The sequence below is a fragment of the Cloeon dipterum genome, chromosome 3 (genome assembly GCF_949628265.1).
Source record: "Cloeon dipterum chromosome 3, ieCloDipt1.1, whole genome shotgun sequence".
In the NCBI taxonomy this organism is placed as follows: Eukaryota; Metazoa; Arthropoda; class Insecta; order Ephemeroptera; family Baetidae; genus Cloeon; species Cloeon dipterum.
This window is the reverse complement of record NC_088788.1, coordinates 4,313,108-4,336,816: the sequence shown is the minus strand read 5'-3', so window position 1 is coordinate 4,336,816 and position 23,709 is coordinate 4,313,108. Positions and strand designations below refer to the sequence as shown.

At 38.0% G+C, this 23,709-nt stretch overlaps 5 protein-coding genes across 14 annotated transcripts in view; 2 read left to right on the top strand and 3 right to left on the bottom strand.

Annotated features, from left to right (window-relative positions):
• Nucleotides 1-6,269: 6,269 nt before the first annotated feature.
• On the top strand, nt 6,270-12,687 carry Ipp (inositol polyphosphate 1-phosphatase). Of its 2 annotated transcripts, none has more exons than XM_065484612.1 (7): nt 6,270-6,605; nt 9,640-9,863; nt 10,243-10,365; nt 10,429-10,576; nt 10,634-10,802; nt 10,995-11,231; nt 12,220-12,687. In XM_065484612.1, the coding sequence occupies exons 2-7, from the start codon at nt 9,648-9,650 to the stop codon at nt 12,452-12,454; spliced, it is 1,128 nt and encodes a 375-aa protein (XP_065340684.1). In that variant the 5' UTR covers nt 6,270-6,605; nt 9,640-9,647; the 3' UTR covers nt 12,455-12,687. The 2 variants fall into 2 exon arrangements, with proteins under 2 accessions (XP_065340684.1, XP_065340685.1); XM_065484613.1 differs by lacking the exon at nt 12,220-12,687 and adding an exon at nt 12,072-12,148.
• A 26-nt stretch (nt 12,688-12,713) lies between these two features.
• LOC135939985 (asparagine synthetase [glutamine-hydrolyzing]-like) lies at nt 12,714-16,065 on the bottom strand. Its single transcript, XM_065484611.1, has 9 exons — nt 15,925-16,065; nt 15,519-15,644; nt 15,184-15,421; nt 14,964-15,131; nt 14,737-14,912; nt 14,501-14,681; nt 14,232-14,439; nt 13,472-13,789; nt 12,714-13,405 (listed from the first exon to the last, which is right to left on the bottom strand). The coding sequence occupies exons 1-9, from the start codon at nt 16,045-16,047 to the stop codon at nt 13,285-13,287; spliced, it is 1,659 nt and encodes a 552-aa protein (XP_065340683.1). The 5' UTR covers nt 16,048-16,065; the 3' UTR covers nt 12,714-13,284.
• Nucleotides 16,066-16,344: 279 nt separating this feature from the next.
• LOC135939626 (asparagine synthetase [glutamine-hydrolyzing]-like) lies at nt 16,345-19,964 on the bottom strand. The gene is made up of 7 exons (XM_065484100.1): nt 19,751-19,964; nt 19,559-19,687; nt 18,331-18,709; nt 17,369-17,538; nt 16,732-16,909; nt 16,551-16,677; nt 16,345-16,485 (listed from the first exon to the last, which is right to left on the bottom strand). The coding sequence occupies exons 1-7, from the start codon at nt 19,877-19,879 to the stop codon at nt 16,362-16,364; spliced, it is 1,236 nt and encodes a 411-aa protein (XP_065340172.1). The 5' UTR covers nt 19,880-19,964; the 3' UTR covers nt 16,345-16,361.
• A 214-nt stretch (nt 19,965-20,178) lies between these two features.
• LOC135941344 (epimerase family protein SDR39U1) lies at nt 20,179-22,063 on the top strand. Its single transcript, XM_065486759.1, has 6 exons — nt 20,179-20,370; nt 20,590-20,696; nt 20,757-20,964; nt 21,026-21,167; nt 21,243-21,438; nt 21,784-22,063. The coding sequence occupies exons 1-6, from the start codon at nt 20,349-20,351 to the stop codon at nt 22,024-22,026; spliced, it is 918 nt and encodes a 305-aa protein (XP_065342831.1). The 5' UTR covers nt 20,179-20,348; the 3' UTR covers nt 22,027-22,063.
• A 261-nt stretch (nt 22,064-22,324) lies between these two features.
• Nucleotides 22,325-23,709, bottom strand: part of LOC135941341 (protein O-linked-mannose beta-1,2-N-acetylglucosaminyltransferase 1-like) — a 216,458-nt gene continuing 215,073 nt past the window's right edge. For all 9 annotated transcript variants that reach the window (XM_065486748.1, XM_065486747.1, XM_065486749.1 and 6 more), the window contains one exon: nt 22,325-23,331. In XM_065486748.1, the coding sequence (XP_065342820.1) occupies nt 23,256-23,331 (76 nt within the window). In that variant the 3' untranslated portion in view covers nt 22,325-23,255. The remainder of the gene's footprint in view (nt 23,332-23,709) is intronic.

The window sequence follows — 23,709 nt, the reverse complement described above, 5'->3', positions numbered from 1 at the left end:
TCTGGGATAATAAAACAATATTTTATCAGCCTACTTTTAAAATTGGCTATGACCGAGGCAAATTTTATTGTATTTCAATATGCTCCCCCGCAGCTCACACATATGTGATCAATGAATTGTGCTGCAGGTGCACTCCTTTGTTAGCGCTTGTCTTTGCGATAAAAGGAGCCCGACACAAACTGTTGCCGCACTGGCTCCTTACACGACGACTCATGCACAATCGTTCCCTGACAAATCGTTACGCGGAAAAGTGGCACTTCTTGATGATACCGCTTTTTCTAAAAAGAGTTATATCCCTTTTTAGGATTCAAATTTAAAAATTCTTGTAAACTGTAGATTGCCAAAGATATTTGTTGATATCTTGGTCACCTTGATATGTATTGCAAGTTGCCAATTAGAGCGAATATGAAAGCAATTAAATTGAAACCCGACTAGATCCTCTCCAAAACCCCTACCCTTAATAGACCCTCCCCTTGGGACGCAACCCTGATGCTTTACTCCTCCTATTTCCCCCTTTTTAAGGGTGTTTACATTTCATGCAGAAAAGTTACTCTGACGAAAAGATGATCAATCATAATTTATCCCTTTTTAAAAAAAAAAAAATTACCTCACTTTGAATTTAACTTGATCTTTTCTTCGGTTTTCAAATTTTCCGATGTGTAATTAAGTCATTTTAAAAGAACGTAAAGTTATTTTGAAACATAAAAATTAGAAGCGAAGATGATTTTGAACACAATTTTCATGGCTTATATATTTTATACGCCTTGAAAATGACACGATCCTAAAAATTGGCAATTTCTGCGTTCGTCTCAGCAGTCAGCAGAATGAACTGCTCTTGTGCAGTTTCGGCGGAGGCGCTCGTTCCGTTTTTCATTTGGGATGCGACGCGTGTGCGTGCACTCGCATCGGCTGCATAAGCAGTGCGTGCGTAATATCAAGCAAGGTGCGTCGGCACAGTATGCCTACGTACACATATATATCTATAAAAACGGCATCACAGAGCAGCGTATTATGCCGATGCAGCAGCAGCAGCAGCAGGCGTGAGAGAGAGATGGTGTATCAAATGAAAAAGGTGCACACACACACACACCGTCCATATTTATATGTATGATGGAGCAGCTTGGTGATTGAAAGGCGCTGAAGGGGGCTGCCACATAAAGAGATTGCAAAAGGGGTGGCTGGCTGGCTCTCTATGTATTATCCTGCCGCCGTTGGAGAGATATTGGAGGGGCAGAAGAAAAAAAAGAGACCAAGCAGCAGCAGATCTCTTATTTTGAACACATGCTATCTCGAAATAAGAAAAAAGAAGCCAGCCAGCCAGCGTGCGCGCACACACACACACACGAGAGATATTTCCCAATTTCTGAAGTCACCAGGTTTTATAGCCTGTGTTTTATGACCCTGTTTCGGTTTCGGCTTGGAAATTCAATCTAGAGACCTTTGGTCTTGTGAGTGCTTGCTGCAGTAGTGTGTTCCAGCCGACCTATACGCGCGCTTTCTTATATATATGCCGAGACTTTCCGCCAGTCAGTTGGCCCCTCGTGACCTCGCCGGGCAGAATCACACACACATACGACGTACCTATACAACGCGTGTCGGCCCAGAGAAGGAAAGAAAGAAAGAAAACAAGACGGACGACCTGCTACAATTACGTTTTGCAGCAGTCAAATTCAATTTGATCTCCTTTTCCATTCAATTTTTCGCTGCGGCACCGGAACATATATTGCGCATTGTATTACAAAGAGCATGTTCGCGGAGCAATAAAAAAAATGTTGTTTTATGACGAACACCAAGAAGAATATAGAAAGCAAAAATTAAACAAAAAATACATATTTATTTATATTATTATAATTTAATTATTCATTGATCGAATCGGGGTTGCAAAATACCCGCATTTTTTAATTAAAATGCAGTGCGTTTTTTTAATTTTTAACAGTTTCTTGCAGGCAATGTTTTCACCTTATTTTTCAATAAATTCCTAATTATTAGACTTGAAAAATTGTCAGAGATAAATTTTTGGAGAAATTGAGGCAGCATAATGGCAATTTAAAAGAAAATTTCTGCTCAGCGGAGGAAATTTTGAGCACTCCGACCGAAATTTTTAGATTTTCACAGAATAAAAATGGAATAAATTCATTTCTTGCAATTCTTGCGCAAGAAATTGGTAAAAATTGAGTGGTAAAAACCAGTGGTGAAATAACGGGTGGTAAGCAAATGCAACCCTGCATTAAATATAATAATTTGCCGGGACATAAACGATGAATTTATGAAAAAGATGTTAAAATACTAATTGGAGACAGAAATCCCAAGAGGGAATGGAAAGTTTCTCATTATTTGCTTGTCCGTCAGGAAGCGAAATCTTTATGGAAAGTATTGTCGGATAGCAATATTTTGCCCCGCCATAAAAACCTGTCAAACGAATATTTTGTATAGAGGCGACCCTCGCTCATTCATCAACCCTACAGATAGGGTATGTGTGTTGTTTCTCCGATAAACTTTCTAATAAAACTTACCTAGCCATTTGTTAAATAACTGTGCAACACTATTCTTCTAATTTTACAATGGATCGGATAATAGATCTCCCAGAAGCGAACTTTTTTAGGCATGGAATGTAAAAATTGTCAGAATAAATCACTTCCTTACACGCTTTCATACCGCAAAGCAGCTTTTTGAATCAACGATTGTTGCACCTAACGCTCATTTCAGAGTGCAAAAAAAAGAGAAACGAACAACAACAGGGACAACCCTGCTGTTATGTAGTAAATAACAATGAGCCAACAACGAGCCCATTGGCTCGCATTGTTAAGGCCTTCTCAGGAGTTTCAAAGCAGTGCAGGCATGCATTAGAGCGGTTCGGGGATTTACTACTGGCCGACCAATGTAAAGATTGGTGAGTTTAGTGACCCAAAATGCTCGAATTGGGAGGCGCATCGACGCGGACACACAACTTGCTGGTTTACGCACCTTTTCATCGGCTATTTATGGACAAATGTCAGGCGTTTCAGTAAAAGAAGTTTGTGCGGGGGCGGCATAAAAATGGCTGTATTGAGCCCATGAGCTGCTGTTCGGGGTAGTGTAACATTAATTTTATTTTACAATTTTTCAATTTGTTAGCCTGATTGATTGCTTGTGTAAAATCAGTAAGATTAAACTCATCACACGTGGTTTTTTCTTTTAATTTATATCAATGCATTATGTCGAGGCGGCTTTTCGGACCTGCTTGCTTAGTCAGTTTGGACCTCAAAACAGCAAATCACAAATCCTTTTCACGCAGGAAGCATGAACAGTTAAAGTGGAATGATAATGGGTGACAATTGAAAATTATTTGAATTGTTGGAGGCCATAAACAATTTGTTCAACAATTTGAAATCATAAAAAAGGACCTTCCTACAGTAAAAATTCAAATTTTGCCAATTTTCTCCAAAATTTACAGTGCTTGAACATATTTTCTTGGCATATTCCGATTCCTCTCGTCGAGATCTGTCCAATTGTGTATGTCACTTATTGGGGAAACTCTTGGTTTTGAAATTAAATCGGATTTCAAGTAAGGAGACAGCCATTACCATTTAAAAAGCACGGTAATTTTCCAGCCAATTTTCTAAAAAAAATTAGTGCTTCTTAGGTCAATTTAGGCTTTAACTGAATCCTAAGGGATGAGTTTATGCATTAGCAACACGCATTTTCCAGGATTTTACAGTATCATTTCCACTTTAAGATGTTAAATTTAAATTCCTGACCGTAAGAGCAAATTATAGAAAATGTTTTGATTTCCAGGCCTATAGGAATTTTTATTCTTAGTCGGTGAAGTCAACATTTCACAAATTCCCACGCAAACGGGAATATTAAATTCAAATTAGCATGATAAATTTAATGGTGGGAAAAGCAGATATTTTCAATCACTTATAAATTTACTTAGTTTGTAAACGAGTTAAGTAAGCAACAACAGTCTATTTTCTGAGTATTCTCTGGAGGTGCTTTTAAGAATAGAAAATCTCTTTTACGATAAGTTTCCTTTGCTGCTAATAAATTCAAAAAGATTACCTTTAAGTGCCGAAACCGGAAAACGTGGAGCTTGTGTATGTTTAACTGGTGGGCATGGCGTTGTTGCGCGACTGACGCCGGGTTCAAGGGGAGGATTTGTTTAACATTAATTCCTGTCACCAAGGAGATATCGTTCTCCAGCAAGACTATCAGAAAATAGCCATCAAATAGTGCTTTTGGTTATAAAGCCATTAGAGTGCGTTGAGATTAATTAATTTATATTTTAATTTTAATAAAATGTTACGTTGTTATAGTGGCACGCCAACGCTATTTAAAAAAAACTGTTCTCTGCCTTTCCCACTTCTCGCGTTGACATTTCACCTGATCTTTTCTTGTTTATATATATAGGTAAATGCTACCAGTATAAAAAAAGTGGAGAGGTGTGCAGGGACACCTTATCATGTTCCACGCTTCTTTTTATTTAATGCTGTTGGATGGACCTGTTTAGGCCGTTTAGTCCACTGGCGAAATTTTATTTTAATTTCTAGATTGAATAATTCAACTTGATTAATATCTCAAAATTCTGCAAACTCTAAATTAATAATTAAAAATTAATTGCCCCATTAAATGTTTCAAAAAATTACGGGATAAATGTTAAAATTGATAAAAATCGACTGAAATTCTTTTTAAATTCGGTGTTTTTTTGTGTCAACAGGAAGAAAAGTACAAATAAGAAAAATCGTATTAGGTCACAGTTTATTTTTTAGTTGTGAAAATGTGACTTATCAGGTGAGGACTGAATTTGAAAGTGCAGAAAAGAGTATTTGTCGGTGATAGTCGGAAAAGTCGCAGCAAAGCCCAGCACAAGTGCACGCACAATTCGTTTTCGGTGGCGAATGTCTTGCAGGAGCACCAATGCCGGCCCAACAGCCGCACCTTGGTCGGCTTCGAAACTGTAGATGCCCTGAGAATCAGGCTCAGGGGTCCTGGTCGTCGGACGAGGAACAGGGTTGGGCCGTAGGGGGCCTGCAGCTGACGGCAGCGAACGATTTCCGGACATTGAGACCGCCATGGACACTCTCGAGACATTTCCTGAAAATCAACATTGTTGTTAAATAAAAAAAACACGTTATGGAAGAAATTGCGCCCTCGTTTTTACTTTTATTTTAGCATTAGTTAAAATCACACTTAGTTTGACACTTTTCGCACTATCAATTGTAGCGTCAACGATAAGTATTTCCTGTTGACGATGACGAGATAATATAATGTTACAAAACCAACAGCCTGCACTTTAACCTGGCATTTTGTTGTATCGCTTTGAAACAGTCAAACGCCGCATTGAATTGTTTTTTACAAGGTGAGCAAAAGCTTAGCAACAACAGCATAACTTATTAATTTTGAGATTATGCATAATTAAAAAAATCCAATTTCCTTTTTAAATTATATTGCATTCTCCTCTTTCATATATTTTCAGTTTTCAAAGATGAGGACGAAACAGCGGAGAGGCGCAAGCTCACCACAAGAGTACTTATTTCTAAAAAAATATATTTAATCAATGTTTAATTAATATTTCCCTTCGTTAGAATTAAAGGTTCAGGACGGGAAGTAAGATTCTCGGAAATAAAAAATTGTATACTTTTTGCAAGTATAATTGCCGGTATTTCTATCTATTCAACAACTTTTGTGCACCGGATTGAGCAGAATTTGGATCATGTCCCACGCTTCTTTGTGTGGCTTATCAAGTGAGGACTGAATTTGAAAGTGCAGAAAAAAATGCAACTGTTAGGAATGCTGTGGTAAAAGCAGTGCCAAAAATTAGCTTAAATTTTCTATGGGTTTTTTTTGCACTGCTCTTCTTGTAAATAATTAGATTAAAGTGGATAGAAACTTTAAATTATATTATTTATTAAAAAAGGATTCCAAATTCTTTAAAAATACTCGATTTAATTAAAATTTTAGCGACTGTGCTAAATTGACGACTGCAATTATTGCAAAACAGCCAATAACGTTTTTTTCTATTTACTCCTGAAGAAAGTGAAGAAAAACACATTACTCCAAGATTTTTCTTTTCAAACATTTTGATAAATTATTTTCTGAGTGTGGCTGAAAGCCAACAAGACAGAGTGAAGAGTTAGTGGTGTGTATTTTTTATTAGATCGCCGGCGGCGGGCCAGAATGGACGTTGTGCGGCCATCTGATGTTGGGAGCGCGAATCGCGACCGCGTGTTTCGCTGTGCACTCGGTAGAGAGAGAAAGTCGCTGCGAAAACCAAAACAAAGACGAGCAGGACGAGGTCGTCTGTGGTGTGTGTGTCGCAGATATTAGCGGACGGCCGGACAATTAGAAGGAGAAATTCTCTATTTTTACTCGCGCGGTCTGGGCCCGGCGTGTGTGTTCACGCGCGCCGCGGCAAAAAGCAACGCGGGCGGCCAAATTTGGGTTCCGGGTACGATGCACCGGCGCCTGAAATAGCCGCAAAAAGGCGAAGGGTTCAAGGCTGAGATGACGCAAAAGTAAACAAAGGATTGGGGCCGCGCATTAGAGCAGGAAGCCCCGAGTTGCTGCTGGCCGCCCGCCTAGACTCATTCTCCTCTGGACGGCCGACTGGAATGCGCCATTGAAAGGTAGGCTACCCCGTGCCCGCCGAGCGCCCGCACGCCCGTGCCAGTTCGTCACGCGCTTTCTTTTCTTTGATTCGCATCACTCTTCTCACTCTCGCCCGAAAATTGTTTGTCTCTTCTGCGGGGTCAAACGAAAATTTCATTCAGTCGAGATTGAAAGAGAATTCTTGAAATTTAGGGAATATTTCAAGCTTAAATTTTAATTTTAGCTTCAGGGTTCTTTACAAAATAAAAACTAGACCAGTATTGAATTTTAAAGAAACGTTAATTATTGTAAAAAGGTATTAAAATGGCAAAGAGCAACAGTGCTAGATCAAATTTGGTCATTTTGAACCAAATTAAAGATTTAAAATCTAATTCTAACCTTACAATTTATTTCTGACTCAATCTAGAGTGTTTCCCCCGACAAAATATATAAATACTAAATTTTAAAGAGATTGAAAGCATGCAGGGCCTCTCTTGGTAATTTAGTAAATGATATTTTACATAATATTCTTCTGTTTACAATGAAAGAAAAAGGAGATACACGTTAATTCAAACACCAAAATATTATTTAAAGAAGAATGATACTGCAAAAGCCTGGAAAGTGCTTGTTGGCAATGCATTAACTCGTCCCTTAGGATTCAGTTAAGGCTTAAATTGACCTAAGAAGCTATGTAGTTTTCTGAGAAAATTGGCTGCAAAGTTAGCGTGCTCTTCAAATGGTAAGGGCTGTCTCCTTACTTGAAAATTGGCAAAATTTGAATTTTTACTGTAGGAAGGTCCTTTTTTACTATTGCAAATTGTTGAACAAATTGTTTCTAGCATCCAACAATTCAAATTATTTATAATTTTCAATTCTTGCCCTGTATCATTCGAGTGGGTATGCTCATCTGAGTGATTTAATGTTTAAAATCAATATTGCAATTACCATGCAAGTTGAACTGAAACATTAAGCACTTTTCACTCTGTGATAATAATTTAAATATTCTATCAGCCGATTTTTAAGCTTGGCTATGACCGAGGCAAATTTTAACGCTTTGCCATGCACCCCGCAGCTCACACATATGTGTTCAATGAATCGTGCTGCAGGGTGCACTCTTTCAGAGAAATATGCTACTCTTTTTGAAATCACTTCATTTCTAATCCAAAAAGTGTCTTAAATATTAAATGAAATTTTATTATGTGCGGTGGCTGCACTATATACGCGCCCAGTGCTTTATTCTCTTGGCTTTTTGTTAAGAATTCTGCTTTCTTTGTTCAGAGCATGGGTTCTCACTGTTTTACTGCATGTGCATGGGGTTTGATAAATGGGAAAATTTACTGGACAGAGCAGACCGAAACAAAGCACTTTCTCTGTGTGATAATAAACAAAAGATCCTATCAGCCTCTTTTTAAAATTGCCTATGACCGCGGCAAATTTTGATGCTTTTCCCCTGCACCCCCGCAGCTCAAACATATTATGTGCTGGTCAATGAACCATGCTGCAGGGTGCACTCTTTTGTTAGCGCTTGTTTTTTCGTTAAAAGGAGCCCTAAAAACTTTTGCCGCACTTTTGTCTCCTTACACGACGAATCATGCACAATCGTTCCCTGAAAAATCGTTACGCGGAAAAGTGGCACTTCTTGATGATACCGCTTTTTCTAAAAAGAGTTAAATCCCTTTTTAGGAATCAAATTTAAAAATTATTGTAAACTGTAGATTGCCAAAAATATTTGTTGATATCTTGGTCACCTTGATATGTATTGCAAGTTGCCAATTAGAGCGAATATGAAAGCAATTAAATTGAAGCCTAACTTGATCCTCTCCAAAACCCCTACCCTTAATAGACCCACCCTTGGGACGCAACCCTGAAGCTTTACTCCTCCTATTTCCCCCATTTTTAGGGTGTTTACATTTCATGCAGAAAAGTTACTCTGCTGACGAAAAGATGATCAATCTATCATTCAACTTCAAGAATTCTATATATCCCAAGAATTCAATAGGGATTTTTCACGGAGCAACCTATTCATTGATTGGAAACAGCACCTGGGTGTGCTACAAATAAAGGAAGCCTGAGTTCATTCAAACAAGAGGAGTGGGTTATTTTTGTCAGCTTCCGGCCTTTTTCAATATTTGTTTTGGGCTGTACATGCAGCCCCTAACAATGAATAAAGTAGGTCATTGTTAGGCTATAAGCACTGAACGAGCAAAACAGATTTTTTTAAAGAGGAATGATTCTGCAAAAGCCTGGAAAATGCTTGTTGCCAATGCATAAACTCATCCCTTAGGATTCATTTAAAGCCTAAATTGACCTAAGAAGCACTGTAATTTTTTAGAAAATTGGCTGGAAAGTTAGCGTGCTTTTCAAATGGTAATGGCTGTCTCCTTACTTGAAATCCGATTTAATTTCAAAACCAAGAGTTTCCCCAATAAGTGGCATACACCGTTGAACAGATCTCGACGAGAGGAATCGGAATATGCCGAGAAAATATGTTCAAGCACTGCAAATTTTGGAGAAAATTGGCAAAATTTGAATTTTTATTGTAGGAAGGTCATTTTTTTATTATTGCAAATTGTTGGACAAATTTTTTATCGGTCAATTGTTTAAGGTATCCAACAATTTAAGTAATTTTCAATTGTTGCCCAGTATCATTCCACTTTAAATTTTACGTTGTTTTTTTTTTATTCCACATTTATATTTACTTGATTATTTTCATTTGTTACTATTCTTTAAGTTACTATGATTTTTTTGCTGGTAATATGATATTGATTTTAATGAATTATATAGTCATCAATGACTGTAGAAATATAGCTACTGGAAGAGTTAAAGTTGAATGAGTTATAACTAGAGTTAAAATGTTTCTCAGAATATTAATTATATTATTTTTATAAATAATTCGATATAAATATTTTGCTTAAATATCATTATCATATTTGCAACAATTTGCATTTTGTCTGGTGTTAATACTTTTCAATTTATGATTTTTTATTTTTAAAAAATATGATTAATAGATCCTAATCGGAATAACGTGAGGCTGAAATTTGGTCTAAAAAATAAATATGGATTGGTTTTCAGGAATCACGATGCTGGCCAACATGAAGAGCTTTCTACAGGCCATCATCAATGTGTCCGAGAAGGCGGCCAACATTGCCCGCGCGTGTCGCAGGGAAGTACAGCTCTTCAGGCTTCTCGTTCAGGAAAAGAGCAACGAGGAAAAAAACCAGCGCTTTGTGCAGGACTTCAAAACGCTGGCCGACGTTCTCATTCAGGAAACAGTCAAACATGAGCTGGGATCTAAGGTATTGATTTTTTTATTCCTTTTAATAATTCAAGAAGAGACTACTTTTGAATTTCATGATTGAATATCAATTGATCTAAGTTAAAATTTTATTCATCTTAGAATGTGAATTTTACAGTTTAAAATTATCGATTTGATTTAATTATAGAGACAAGCATAATCTATCGTAGCGTCGGTGCAATTTATGCAAGCAGCGTGACCCAGATGCACCGCTGGTTGCATAGCGGGGTCTGCAAGGCGCTCAATAAAAGTGTGCATACGCAGCATCCAATGACCCAGTTTCGCGTACCCTTGCTAATATAAATGCCGAAAAGCTGCCTTGACATTCTCTCTTGTTGATTTTAACCTTTTTGAGTGTCAATTATTAAAATTTGTTTCAGTTCCCCGAGTTGATCGGCTTCATCCAAGGCGAGGAGTCAAATGTGTTCACCAACACGCTGGGCGAGACCATCGAAGTGAAAATAATGGCAAGCCAAGAAGACACGGCCGAACTCTTGAGCAAAGTAAAAGCCATTTGATATTCATATTATGGTGCAGAAATGTGCTTACGCGTTTTGCCTTTCAAGGTCTTAGACGGGGACAGAAGCGCCGCTGACCTATTGGCCCTCGAAGTCCACAGAGATGTGATTATTGATTCTGATATTCCTCAAGAACTTAACGATACAAACAATTTGCTTCCCATGGACACCATAGGCATATGGATCGATCCAATCGGTAAATTATTTGTAATTCAAGACAGAATGACATAAATTTTGAATTTGTGAATCCTAGATTCGACAGCTGAGTATATTCAAGGCACAGAATGTTCACCTGACTCGCACGACATTTATGTTTGTGGACTCAGATGTGTTACCGTTCTCATTGGAGCCTACAATAGGAAATCTGGAGAGCCTATGATTGGGGTTGTAAACCAACCTTTCTTCCTAGAAAATGGTGATAGGTAAAAAATGATTAATTACTGATTTTTGTGTTTAAAAAATTGTTTTTAAAATTTTTCAAGCAACTATTTTCTATCAGGAAGTTTTTGAAGCATATTTTTCAGCCCCATTTTTCGTTATTCAATTTCATATTAAGTTTTTTATGTTTAAAAATAAATGAAACACCGTTTTTAACATTTTAAAATGTCTTGCAGTTGGCGGGGTACTTTTTATTGGGGTGTGAGCTGCGAGGGCACGGTTCGTAACTCGTTTAGCGCGCCTCCTTCACCAACCAGCACAGTCGTTCTAAGTGGAAGCGAAACTGATGCACTAAAAGAAAACCTGGCCAAACATTTTGAGCTAGTCGAAGCTGCAGGCGCGGGCTACAAGCTTCTAAGTGTTGCTCGGGGATTAGCTGACATTTATATTCTATCAAGAGGATCTACTTTCAGGTAGGACTGGAATAAATTGCACATTTATGTCTTGTCTGCTTGATGGTAATCACGAATTTCCTTGCATGGCTGTTTTCATCCAATTATTTCGTGCATGCGCTGCAAGAAAATATTTTTTGTTGCTCCTCCTGCACGTTTCCTTGGCTCCAAGTAGTACACACGTAGAGCGTTGCACCTGTTGCAGAATCTATTCATGCAACAAATAATGAGACACTTGCTAGAATTTGAAGTGAGGCTTCACCTTGATCCATATGTTTAAAAGAAGGCAGGATTTATATTTAATTTCCGTAAATCTTTTAAATTATATAACGATAAAGGTTTATGACTGCATGAATTAGTTTTTTATTTTATCAAAATTCCGCTGGTTTATTTGTAACATTTTGATTTATTCTAAGAATCCTGGCAGTCTGAGGAAACAATTTTTTTCTAACATGATTTTCTTAAAATTCAGTTCTAGAACGCTGAATTTTGATTTATTTTCATTTGAATTCTCAGGTTTTAAAAAGCAAATAATGTTTTTGTCGAAATTTTGTAGATTATTTCCTCATTTTGTTAAAAAAAATTCATTAGTTTAATTAATTTCAAGAAAATCAAATAATGACGCTTAGACAGAACGAACATTGGACGAAAAATATAAATTGTTAGGGGGTGAGTTAAGTTTTCAGGAAAGTTAGTTTGATTTCTATCAAAATAGTTTCAATTATTATTACAGTTAATTTTGTCATGGGCTCAGATTGCTTTTAAAATTGTAACAAAATATATTATACTACAATATTACAAGGTTCAATGCCTCTTTGCACTGAAATCACACCATTAAACCATCTCATTTTATTTAACCAGACATCTATGAGTGTTAAGGCTTGGGCACATTATTTTCGCTCCTTGTTAACACGTACCTGCACACCCGATTGCCGCCGGTAAGGCTTTTACCACAGTTGAAAATTTATCGCGACGCGTGTCAAGCCATTTTTGTCCGTCTCGATTGCAGGTGGGACTCGTGCGCTCCGCACGCGATATTAAAAAGCCTGGGCGGTGGAGTGATTCGCTACTGTGAAGTGATGGAAAAACTGGCCACAGTGCGCGCGTACAAGGGAAACTTCGAGGACAAGTACGGACTGCGCTACCACCAGCAGGGACGCAAGGGCTGGTGCAACGACGAGGGCCTCATCGCCTACTCAAGCCCGCAGAATCTTCTAAAGCTTTTGACCTGCCTTGAAAGCTAACCAACCAACCAACCAACCAACCACTCACTTAAACTCTTTCCAAATAGAAAATGACATTAAAAATAACGCTGTTGAAAAATGTGAGAATATTTTTACCTCTTCAATCCGTATAAGGATGAATTTTGAGAATGAAAATAAAGTTCTCGGAGCTAGTTGGCTTATGTAATTAAATTGATTGATTTCACTGTTGCTGTTCTGCACATGCAATAAAAGTTCTTATATTATTATTCTCAGCTGTGCGTATTTTTATTATGTAACTTTTTCACACCTCTGTAAGCCAATCAGTCAAATAGCAGAATGTATCGCCTTTATTGATAAGTTTTAAGGCTTCACAAGTTACGTAGTGCAGGTAGATCAATATTATTGTCCAAATCATTGTGATTTGATGGTCAGAAAATTTAAGTAATTCTTCTCTTCGCCTCTAAATTACTCTGAGGTTCAAAATAAGCACAGATTATACAATTGAGACACATCTAAAATCGTCTAAAATTAATTTTAGAGCTAAAAGCCTTATTTAAACTACTAAAACTGGCCAAGTCTTTCTAAATTACATAAAATTCCCATTTAAAAATCTCGAAATTATTTTTGCAGGCAGATATTCTCTTTTTTTAACCGGTCTGGAGAATTTGCAAGATTTTCTACATTCTATATTTCATTAGAAAGATAAAAGAAGTGTCTTTTACATTTCAGTAAAATTCAGTAAAACCGTTAAAAAATAATCTAACGCCATAAAATCCCAACCCAATGAATTTATTTCGGTTTTAGTCTGTGTCAGAAACCACACATTTTAAATTTGCAGTAAAACCACACAAAAAGCAAAAAGAAAAAACTCATTCAGCAGCATAGTGGCTGATGAACTGGGCGGAAGGGTCGTCGGCCTCGCTCCACCTCGGCATCCAGAAGTAAGGCAGCCAGTGGTCTTGGCCTGGAAAGTTCTCCTCGAACGCGCGTCTGATGATGAAAATTCAATCTAATTGTGAGAACCGGTCACGGAGGGTGAATTATTTGATTGATTGCCTGTAATAGAAGGCTTCTTTGGTCTTGGGGGTGCAGTGGGGGAAGCGTTCGGCGGCTTCCTCCAGCTCCTCACTCGCCACCAGCGGCTCAACGACCTCTTGCAGAATTTTGAATATGGGCTTCTTCTTGGACGCTACACCGTCACTGAAGGCCTCCTTGTGGCGCCACAGGATGTCGTGGGGAAGAAGGTCAGCCTCGTCGAATGCCTTGCGCAAAATGTACTTTTCAACGCCGTTTTGCGGCTGTCGCAGGTCTTTGGGCAGACTGAGGTAGTAGCTGGAGAACTGGTGGTCCAGGAAAGGCACACGCACCTCCAAACTGATATAGAAATTAATTTTTTCATCTTGTGATTTATTTTTAATTGAAATTGTTGTTATTTCTAAAGAGCGAGTTGAATTATTCATGCAAGAATGCGGTTCCATTGGGAACGTGGGATATTTTCTTATGATTTCTTTAAAAAATTCGAGGTAAATTCTCGGGAAAACACTTTAACTGTTAAAATTGTGTCATCCTTGTGACACATCATTCCCTTACATTTTTTCAAGAAATTTTATTGATCAACTTAAGCAAGAGCTCTTAAAACATTTCTTTTTTCCCACGTGTCATTTTTACTTGCGTGATACCGATAATTTATTAAGATTGACAAATACGATCCTTAAAATTTTGAGTTCAAGCACTATAAGAGATAACGTAATAAATGCACCAATTAACTGGGATTTTCCCTTGTTTTTATCTGCTCCGCCTCCACATGTGTACAAACCTATGGGCTGCCGTGGATCTGTCGCTTCTGAGCACGTCGTAAATGTACAGCTCGTTGAGCAATCGCAGACTCTCTTCGTGCGCCTCCTCAGCGGAGGGTGCGTCTCTGAAATAAATGTAGCCTTGGGCAACCTCATCGGCGCCTTCTCCACTGAAAATCACCGTCGAGTCTGTGTTCTCTTTGATGTATCTGGACAGCAGAAACATGGCTTGATGTTTTTGCAAATATTATTTTCGGATTTAACATGAAATAAATAATGGCTTTCATACGAATTGAGGCACGGACTGTCGTGATGTCAGAAGTTTCAAGGTGGTAAAGAACCGAGTCCAGAGCAGAACTGACGTCTTCCTCCGTAAAAATGACCTCGTGGTGCTCGCTCCCAATGTGGGCCGCCACTTTGCGCGCTGCTAGTAAATCGGGACTCTCATCACCCATTCCAATAGAGAAAGTCTTGTTTTAAAATCATCATGAATGCTATTTTTGTTTCAAAATATTTAATATATACTTGGACTTGATACTTTAAGCCTGTATCTTTCGCGATTTGGACGAGAAGAGCTGCGACAAGACTTGAATCCAGGCCCCCCGATAGGAGACAGCCTATTCTTCGATCAGACAGAAGCCTTTTTTGAACGGCGCTGGTCAACAGAGTCCTGATATTCGAGTACATATCATCCGTAATCTCTGTAACCCACGCTTTTAGTTTTATTTTATAATATTTAACACTTCCCTAACCCTCCTCGGGCACTGCCAATGAGTAATGGGGCTTGTCTCCAATGACGTAAAACTGCTCCTTTCTTATCAAAGCAGCACCACCTTCAGAGTTCAATTCGTACTCCTCAAAGTAGCCTGGGAGAAAAGGGTCCATGCGCCACTCCTCCTCACCTTTCATCGCAATCAACCCTTTATACACAACTCGCTTTATTTCGGAACCCCTCTTTTTTTAAATTTTCACCCTTCGCCTCTGAGCAGACGGCAAGTACTCCTCCAGGACCGGTAATCCTGAACAAGGGCCGCACCCCGAAAGGGTCTCTGGCCAGGATGACCCGGCGGTTCAGGGTGTCAACGAGGCAAAAGGCGAAAACGCCGTCCAAATATTTCGCCGTCCCGTCGGCACCGTGCTTTTCGTACAGGTGCAATATGCACTCGACGTCGCACTTGCTCTCGTACTCGAATCCGAATTCATCGCGCAACTGTTTCAAAATAAAAATATATTTTTCTGCATTGAAAATATTCTAATTTAGATAAAATTAATCTTCCTAAAACTCTTCTTGTGAAAAATTGACTTACACGCTGCCCGTTATAAATTTCTCCGTTGCATAACAACGTGTGGTGCGGATTGCTGGCTCTCCTCATTGGCTGCATGCCGCACAAACTGTCATTGATTGTCAAACGATGGAAGCCAAGGCAGCCACTCTGTAAAATCAATTAAATTTTTAAAAACAGAGTTGATAAGAAAAATATACGCATCAACACGTACATTGCTCAATTGAAATGAATTTAAAAGTTTTTCAATTTCCTTATTAACTTTATCTGCAAAAATTTGCCAACAAAATCCTCATTAACACTTTGAGCCCAAATTCGAGGTTCAATGAATATACTGATTAACATGGAATTATGTTGCTGTTTATCTGCATGTTCAAGAGCTCACTCAATAAGTGAAGTGCGAAGTACACACAATGATTTGTTAATGCACCTTGAGCCTGTTGTCGCATTCTGTTCGCCATGCGTCTGGTCCCCTGTGAGTGATTTTGACCACTGTTTGGTGGTGCATGCTGGGGTCCACCTGAACCCCGAACACGGCCCAGATACCACACATTATTCTGTCAGCAGCTGCGGCGAATGGAAGAGAGTGAAGGCAGAAAAAGCAGACTGCAGACCATAAGTACTAGCCTCGCTTCCGGGGCTCCGCGAAATAAATGCGTCATCAAAACAACAGAAAAAAATATTTGCCCGCCTGCCGAGGAAATTTCCTAGAAAATGAAGCCCCCGGAGCGGATACACGCCTGATGAAACGCGCGGAATTTGCACAAAAGACTAGAAAATTTTGCAGTTCTAACAGTGTTATGAGTTATGAGGGAATCGTAAATTAATAAAACAAAAATTATTGCTTTTTTTCAAAAATATGTAGCTTTAAGTGTTAGAAATGTCAAGCAGCTCTTGAAATATTTCACATTTGCTCATTTTCGAATTCGATTCGTACGCAGAGATCAGTTGCTCGAATCTGAAGTCCATCAGAGGCACTCTGATTTCCAAGCTTAAAAAGACATAAAAAAATATATCAGAACCTTTCAATATTTTCTCTTTTTCGAATGGTATTACCCGTGCATTGAAGTGGCGAGGTCGTGCGCCTGCAGAACTTTGCTCCCTTTGGCCAAACTGCAGTTTGTGAATAAAACGGCAACATCGGTGTACTTTTGCGCTATGAAGTACGCTAGCCGACACAGGTCTGGAGATTTTTAAAATTAATATATCAATAATTGGTTTGGTTGGATGCGAATACTTTTTGACTCATCAGAGTGGCAGTCGTAGGTTATTCCTCTCAGTCTGGCCGCGCAGGCCTCATCGCTCGGCTCGCGGAGCGGTTGGGTGTGAACGGAGATCCAACTGTGCGTCCTCAACAGTTTCGAGTAGACACGCAGGTTTTTGCACATCCCAATGCTTTCAAAGTCGTAAAATATCTGAAATAAGGGAATTTTAATAATTTTAAACAATTTACGAATTACGAAACAGAAATGATTCATTTTTTTCCGTATGATTGCTCAAGTGTTCGTTGCTGATATCGATATTGTTTGCGTGACTTTTGAGATCGTTAGTGCGTGTTTATTTCTAACTTTAGAAATATTTAATAAATATAGAATAGATTAAAATGACTAATACATCAGATAAAAACGGCAAGGAAGGTCACCACATCGGGCAAACAACGAGATAAAAACTCATCATTTTAAGCGAATTGATTGATATTTGTTATAGGCATAACTAATTAAGTGCAGCTTTAAAAAAAAGTATTTGTTTAACAATGCAACATTAATTAATCCACAATTGCTTTTAATAAAAAAACACACAAGATGAAATTGAAAGTCAAATATTTATTTATATTTTTAGAAAGTTAAAAAAGGGCTGTTTTAGCTATAGCATACCTTAATTCCACTTGGGAAAGTTCCGTTTAAGACGGCCGCCAGCAGCCACGACGACACAGTCGCGTCCACGATGCAGGCGACCCTCTTTGAGTCCGGCCTGGCCATTTTCGAGACCGTGCTCTTGAGTATTTTGAGCAGTTTGCTCGGGTCCCCAATAATTTCTGGAGACACTGTTTGGAACGTTAATTTTCAAAGCCAGGGAGTACCAATTAAATAAATAATTTAAATTGTTCCTAAAAGCCCCTGCAGTTTTTTTTAGGAGAATTCAAATTAGAGGCCTAAAAAAGCGCATTTTACAAGCAAAAGGATTTCAAGCCAATGTAAATTAATAAAATAACTAATATAATGATCATACAAACTATTTTCCAATTTTTGCAAAGTGACTATAATTTTTAAAACGTTTGGTATCGTTGTAAAATTTTGAAAATGCGTTTTAATTAAATAAATAGGTGTTTTTCCCCTGATTTAAAGTGGAATGATACTGGGCAACAATTGAAAACTATTAAAATTGTTGGATGCCATAAACAATTGACCGATAAACAATTTGTTCAACAATTTGCAATAGTAAAAATGAGCCTTCCTACAGAAAAAATTCAAAATTTTCCAATTTTCTCCAAAATTTACAGTGCTTGAACATATTTTCTTGGCATATTTCGATTCCTCTCGTCGAGATCTGTCCAACGGTGTATGCCACTCATTGGGCAAACTCTTGCTTTTGAAATAAAATCGGATTTGAAGTAAGGAGACAACCATTACCATATGAAATGCACAAAAACTTTCCAGCCAATTTTCTCAAAAAATTACAGTGCTTCTTAGGTCAATTTAGGCTTTAACTGAATCCTAAGGGATGAGTTTATGCATTGGCAACAAGCATTTTCCAGGCTTTTCCAGTATCATTCCTCTTTAAACTTGCAAGCCCTGAACACATCCCGCACCCCCATCAATAAAGAAAACCACTCAACTCTTTATGGCGCCATGGTAGTCGACAGATTCTTGGAAGACGGCGCCGCCCTGATCGGTGAGGGCGTACTCTTGGATCTGTCCCGGCGGGACGACCTCCAAAGTCCACTCGAGGTGGTTCTTGTCGATGAGCGGCAGCAGCGCCTGCTCCTCGGACGCCACGGCCAGGAATCCCGGCGGCCCCGTCAGCCTGTACAGAGGCCTCACTCCATAGACGTCCCGGCCGAGCAGGATGCGTCGCAGCTCCAGGTCGACCAGACAGAAGGCGAACACTCCGTCCAGAGCGGACGCGAACTTGCCCAGGTCGTTCGAGTGCGTTTCGTAAAGCGGGAAAATTATCTGCACGTCGCAATGCACTGATTTGGGGTTGTACACGTCCAGCTGAAGAATATTATTTGTGTTAAACAAAGCTTGGGATTCATTAAATTAATTTGTTTTCCTCTATCCATGTAACAGGAGGATCAGTTACCAAAAAATAATTTATTCTTATGTTTCAAAGTACAACTCTCTTTACTAATTGTAAGCTACCAAGAAAATTGGAGAAGTTTAATTAATTCAATTATTTAATTCTTAGACCTGAAAACCTGTATAATTATATTAAGTCAATTAATTTATTTTTGGGCCGTTATTTTACGGGCTATTTGCACAAAAAACTGTTGTTTTTAGACAAGTTCTTTAATTTTTGGAGATCAATAGATGGTTTATTAGCCAATTATGATGTGGTTTGGTACTACACCAGTATGTAGCACGTAATTTTGGCCTCAAATAATAAAATTTCCGATTAAATATTTTTGTTTCTGGCCATTAAAATAAAATCAAACTCACTCAACTATTTCATGCATCTGCATTATAGAGATAGCGGAGTTTTTTTAGTCAGAACAGTAATTTAATTAATTAAAAATGGAAATTCACTATTTTTCTACCCTTGAAAAAAACTTCATAATATCATAAAGGTCTGTTTCGCATGCATTGAAACCAAATTTTAGTGTAAACGAGAAAACATTTGATCGAAAAATATTTTTTGCGGCCAAGTAAAGAAATTATTTGCAAATATTAATTAAATTTCTAAAATATGGCATTATGAGAATGGTTCCAATAGCTTCAAAAATTCCCGATTTGATTGTTCCATTCCAAGACGGAGGAAAACTCATAGCAAAATTGTCGATCGTCTAAAATTCACAGACCAAGCAATACAAAATTATTTTTGTTTTGGTAATTTTGAGCACAAACATCTTTCCAATTGTAGATGTCGCCATTGCAGATTAGATGGTACTGTCTTCTATCGTAATGCAGAGGCTGCATGATGCTCGAGTTGAAACTGGCGCCAAGCTCGAGACGGTGATAGCCAAGAATTCCACTCTGCATCCAGGAATTAAAATTACAAAGTGTTTCTATAGTTTCTAGACCTTTAATTTTGCTCACTTGACCCAGTTTCTCGAACCTGAATCCATGCGGTCCTCTGTGTTTCAGCTTCCAAAAGCAGTCGGTGAAATTTTCCATCAGCCGCAAATCAACATTTTTCTCAGCGAACAGAGCACAAATCGCACACATTGTGTTTGCTGGTGCACAACAGACTGATTATATTTTTCGGATTTTTGTCGCGTTGGTCCGTTGGTGCAAAAATAGCCTGGCTATCTTAATTATAGCGTTTATCTTATCGAGCGCCGTACCATAAAATAATACATACATAATTTAACCTTGATAATACAGAAATAAAAAAAAAATAGATAAAGCGAATTCCGGCGAATTCCTTCTCATCGATATTCGCGCTTATGTGCAGTAAAATTCTTCCGTCACTGTGATTGGTCGAGCGTTTGTGACGTCACCAACACATCAGCTGCTGTTCAAAACAACTCCTCGTCCAGTTTGCAGCTTCCCTGTCTCTGATTTTTCTTTGAAAATTCAATGAAAACAATGTGATTGTTCTTTGTCATTGGAATTTTAAGCGTGGCAATAGTTTTTAAGGAAGAGAAGCAGATTTTTCTTCGCTAATCGAAATCTATCTATCTAATAACAAAAAATGAGCGGAACGGTGATTCTCGGTATGAATAATTCAATATCTTTTTTTAACGTTGGAAAATCCTTGTAATTTAATTTTAGCCAGTTATAGCTGTTGAAATTAATAATTCCACTGGAAATGTTTGAGATTTTGAATGTTTTGTGGATTTGAAGTATTATACACTTTAAATAAACGTTACGTAACACCTAAACGCTTCAAGATTCATTACGATTATTTATTTTTAATTTTATATATTTTTCAGGAGGGGGAAGTGGCTTTATTGGAACTGCTTTGGGCAATCTTCTGCGGAGGCATGGCTACAATATCATCACTGTGTCGAGAATGCCAGGACCGAATAGAATGTCTTGGGTGCGTCGATCAATTTAACCTTTTAATTATTAAATTATATAAATTTTTTAATAATTCCAGATCGAGTTAATGAAAAACGGTATTCCAGACAGTTGCAAGGCTGTAATTAACTTGGCCGGCCAGAACATACTGGACCCGAAACAAAGGTGGACGCCTGGCTTCCAGCAAAACGTTTATTCAAGCAGAATCAATACAACGCAGTGGCTAGCCGAAGCCATTGACAAAGCGTCCGCCAAACCAGAAGTGTTTATCACTGTTTCTGGCGTTGGTAATTTAGTTTCAACGCCTTAAATGGGGGCAAGTTAGTGTTAATAAAATACATATTTTAGGCTATTATAAACCTAGCGAGACTGAAGTATACAATGAGCACAGTCCAGGAGGAGATTTTGATTACCTCTCCAAGCTCTGCACAGACTGGGAAGCTGCCGCCAAACTGGGCCAAAGTACTGATGTTCGACAGGTCACAATTAGGTATCAAAATATAATGCGTGTTTATTTCTTCTTAATTCACTGGTATTTTGTATTTTTACTCTTCATTTCTTGCAGATCTGGTGTAGTTCTTGGCAGACAGGGAGGAATGATCCAAAATCTGTACTGGCCGTTTTACTTTGGCGTAGGAGGCCCGATTGGCAGCGGAAAACAGTTTCTTCCGTGGATCCATGTGCATGACATTGCCCGACTGTTCCTTTTCGCCCTGCAAAACAACAAAGTTAATGGAGTAATCAATGGAGTCGCACCACAGGTAGTTTAAAAATTCAAACCTTGCGCCAAGACTGAATTTGTGTCCAAATTCTAATCAAATTTTAAATTGAGCAGTCTTTTGCCACTAATTTGATTCATTTAATGGACAAAATAGCTTTAAAATCAAATTTTTTATGCCTTAATTTGCGACATGACACAAAGTACAAAATTTAGGACTCAAACTGCTGTTGTAAAATAAGATAAAGAGTGCTTTCCTATTGAAGTTGATATTAGTAGGAAAAAATTTGAATAGACCTCTAGTGAAATATGAAGATAAAAAAACTATAAATCCCCTTTAACAGTTTATTACTGATTTGTATCAAATAATTGTACCCCTATTTTTCAGATCTGTACTAATGGAGAGTTCAGCAAAGCATTTGGCCAAGCGATGTGGAGACCTTGGTTCCTTCCCATGCCCGAGTTTGTCGTCAACTTTGTCTTCGGGGGTGAGCGCGGTATGATCATGACCAAAGGCCAGAACGTGGCGCCAAAGAGGGTGTTGGAGTATGGCTTCGAGTACATCTACCCCGACATCAAGTCAGCTAGTGAAAATTTAGCGCAAATGATTGTGGTCGAAGAACTCATGTAGGTTTGTTGCATTAAATTATGTCTTTGTTTATGTTTAATTTCTTTGTAATTTTTTTGCCACCTTGCTCTAGTTAAATTATATTTGTTTTTAAATCTACAATGTTCTAGGCTGCAGGGATAAATTTAATTCAGAGTAAAATTTTGTTTGGAACGCTTGTCAAATAAATGAAATCAAATATAAAAACTCAATAAAAGAGTCAAACAATTCAGCAACTAATTTTCACAATTTAGATTAAAAACTCACTTGATTCGTGTGGTTCTTGTTTTATTTTCGATGGAGCGAATTGAAATTCCAGGCGTCAAGAGAATTTTGATTTTATTTTTCCATGTGTTGTTGACAACAACTGGCCATTCAGGCTACAAACCATTTTTCAGATCGAGCCTGGTGCGTCAGGCGTCCCGTCAAATTAGTCAACAGTGAACATTATTTGGTTTTAGTACACTTAAAAATTACGCATTTTAACCCTTTTCACTTTCGCGTTTAGAAAATCTACAATTTTTAGTGTTCGCAGCGATAATTGATTCAGGCTAGATCACAGTTTCCAAATCAACATTACAAAACCTCTTCAGCGTTTTCAACAGTCAGTAATTTTTTTCTTTTCTTTTTTGTTGTTAACATTTCACATTTACTTCAAATTAATTAAATGCAATTCAAGAATGTTCGAGATAAAATTTTCATATCTACCAATTAATTGATCACTTTGGAGCCAAGGAGCATTGTAGCAAATTTAGGCTCGGTGGCTTCCGCACGAAACAACACTGATATGCAGCACAGAGTTCACTTTTTCCAACTCTCAGTCCTTGCGCCGAAATCAATTATTGTCGACTTTTGCATTCCCACTCGCTCTCTAATCACTGCAGCTATAAAGAAACATTTATTCACAATGAGCAACACTGAAATCTGCTGAAGGTTAAGCTCATGCAGGCACTCGGCAGCGAGTCGAATGTTAAATTCTTATTTTTTATTTTTTTTTCTTCTTTCAATTCGCGTCCAGCACACTTGATTCTTCTTTCTATACGACGACTAAATTCTTTACATCGCATGCAGCTCACAATACAATCAACCGGCTGAATATTATATCTTGAATCGCGGCCAGTCTTGTCCTCTGCGCCGGCTGTTTTGTCAGTCGAATGTAGGAGTTCTCGGTGTGGGTGCTAGCTCGTGGAGATCACAGAGAAGCATTATTTTCAAAATTCAGAGGCACCAGTCGCGCCAGCCTACATCTCTTGCTATCTGATGATGCTTTTGATTTTCTCCTTTGGACGCTCCAAGTAGATCGGTGTCACGTTGGAAGGTTTGAATTTTCTAGAAAATTAATTAATAATTTTTTGGTTCAAAATGAATCAACAGCAATTATTATAAACTGCATTTAATCGATGTATTCGAAAGAAAAAAATGTAAAAATCTTTCTAAATAGAAATGCATTCCACCAAAACAAAATGGATTGCTCAAAATTAAATAAAACGCAGTCTCAATAATTCCAGACAAAAGGTTGTTTATAATCTTTTGGCTTCCAAAAGCAAAAATTTGAAATTATTAAAATCAATTTAGGCCTGATTTACGTTAAAATGATTTAAAGAAAATAAATTTTACCCGCAAATGATAATGCTTGGAATGAAGACTAGACTAAAACCATAATTTTTAAAATTTTCACTGAGAAAATAAATTTTATAGATGAATTTC

Bases quoted from the DNA above. Each gene is read 5' to 3' on its own strand.
- Ipp (XM_065484612.1), top strand. From the start codon at position 9,648: ATGCTGGCCAACATGAAGAGCTTTCTACAGGCCATCATCAATGTGTCC. The intron at 10,577-10,633 runs GTAAATTATTTG...TGTGAATCCTAG, and splicing joins CATATGGATCGATCCAATCG to ATTCGACAGCTGAGTATATT. The intron at 10,803-10,994 runs GTAAAAAATGAT...AATGTCTTGCAG, and splicing joins TTCCTAGAAAATGGTGATAG to TTGGCGGGGTACTTTTTATT.
- LOC135939985 (XM_065484611.1), bottom strand. From the start codon at position 16,047: ATGTGTGGTATCTGGGCCGTGTTCGGGGTTCAGGTGGACCCCAGCATG. The intron at 14,913-14,963 runs GTTAGGGAAGTG...CGTGGGTTACAG, and splicing joins ATTGGCAGTGCCCGAGGAGG to AGATTACGGATGATATGTAC. The intron at 13,790-14,231 runs GTTTGTACACAT...TTTCTATATCAG, and splicing joins AGATCCACGGCAGCCCATAG to TTTGGAGGTGCGTGTGCCTT.
- LOC135939626 (XM_065484100.1), bottom strand. From the start codon at position 19,879: ATGTGTGCGATTTGTGCTCTGTTCGCTGAGAAAAATGTTGATTTGCGG. The intron at 18,710-19,558 runs GTTTGTGCTCAA...AATATTCTTCAG, and splicing joins ACATCTACAATTGGAAAGAT to CTGGACGTGTACAACCCCAA. The intron at 16,910-17,368 runs GTATGCTATAGC...CCCTTATTTCAG, and splicing joins CTTTCCCAAGTGGAATTAAG to ATATTTTACGACTTTGAAAG.
- LOC135941344 (XM_065486759.1), top strand. From the start codon at position 20,349: ATGAGCGGAACGGTGATTCTCG. The intron at 20,697-20,756 runs GTGCGTCGATCA...TAATAATTCCAG, and splicing joins GACCGAATAGAATGTCTTGG to ATCGAGTTAATGAAAAACGG. The intron at 20,965-21,025 runs GTAATTTAGTTT...TACATATTTTAG, and splicing joins TATCACTGTTTCTGGCGTTG to GCTATTATAAACCTAGCGAG.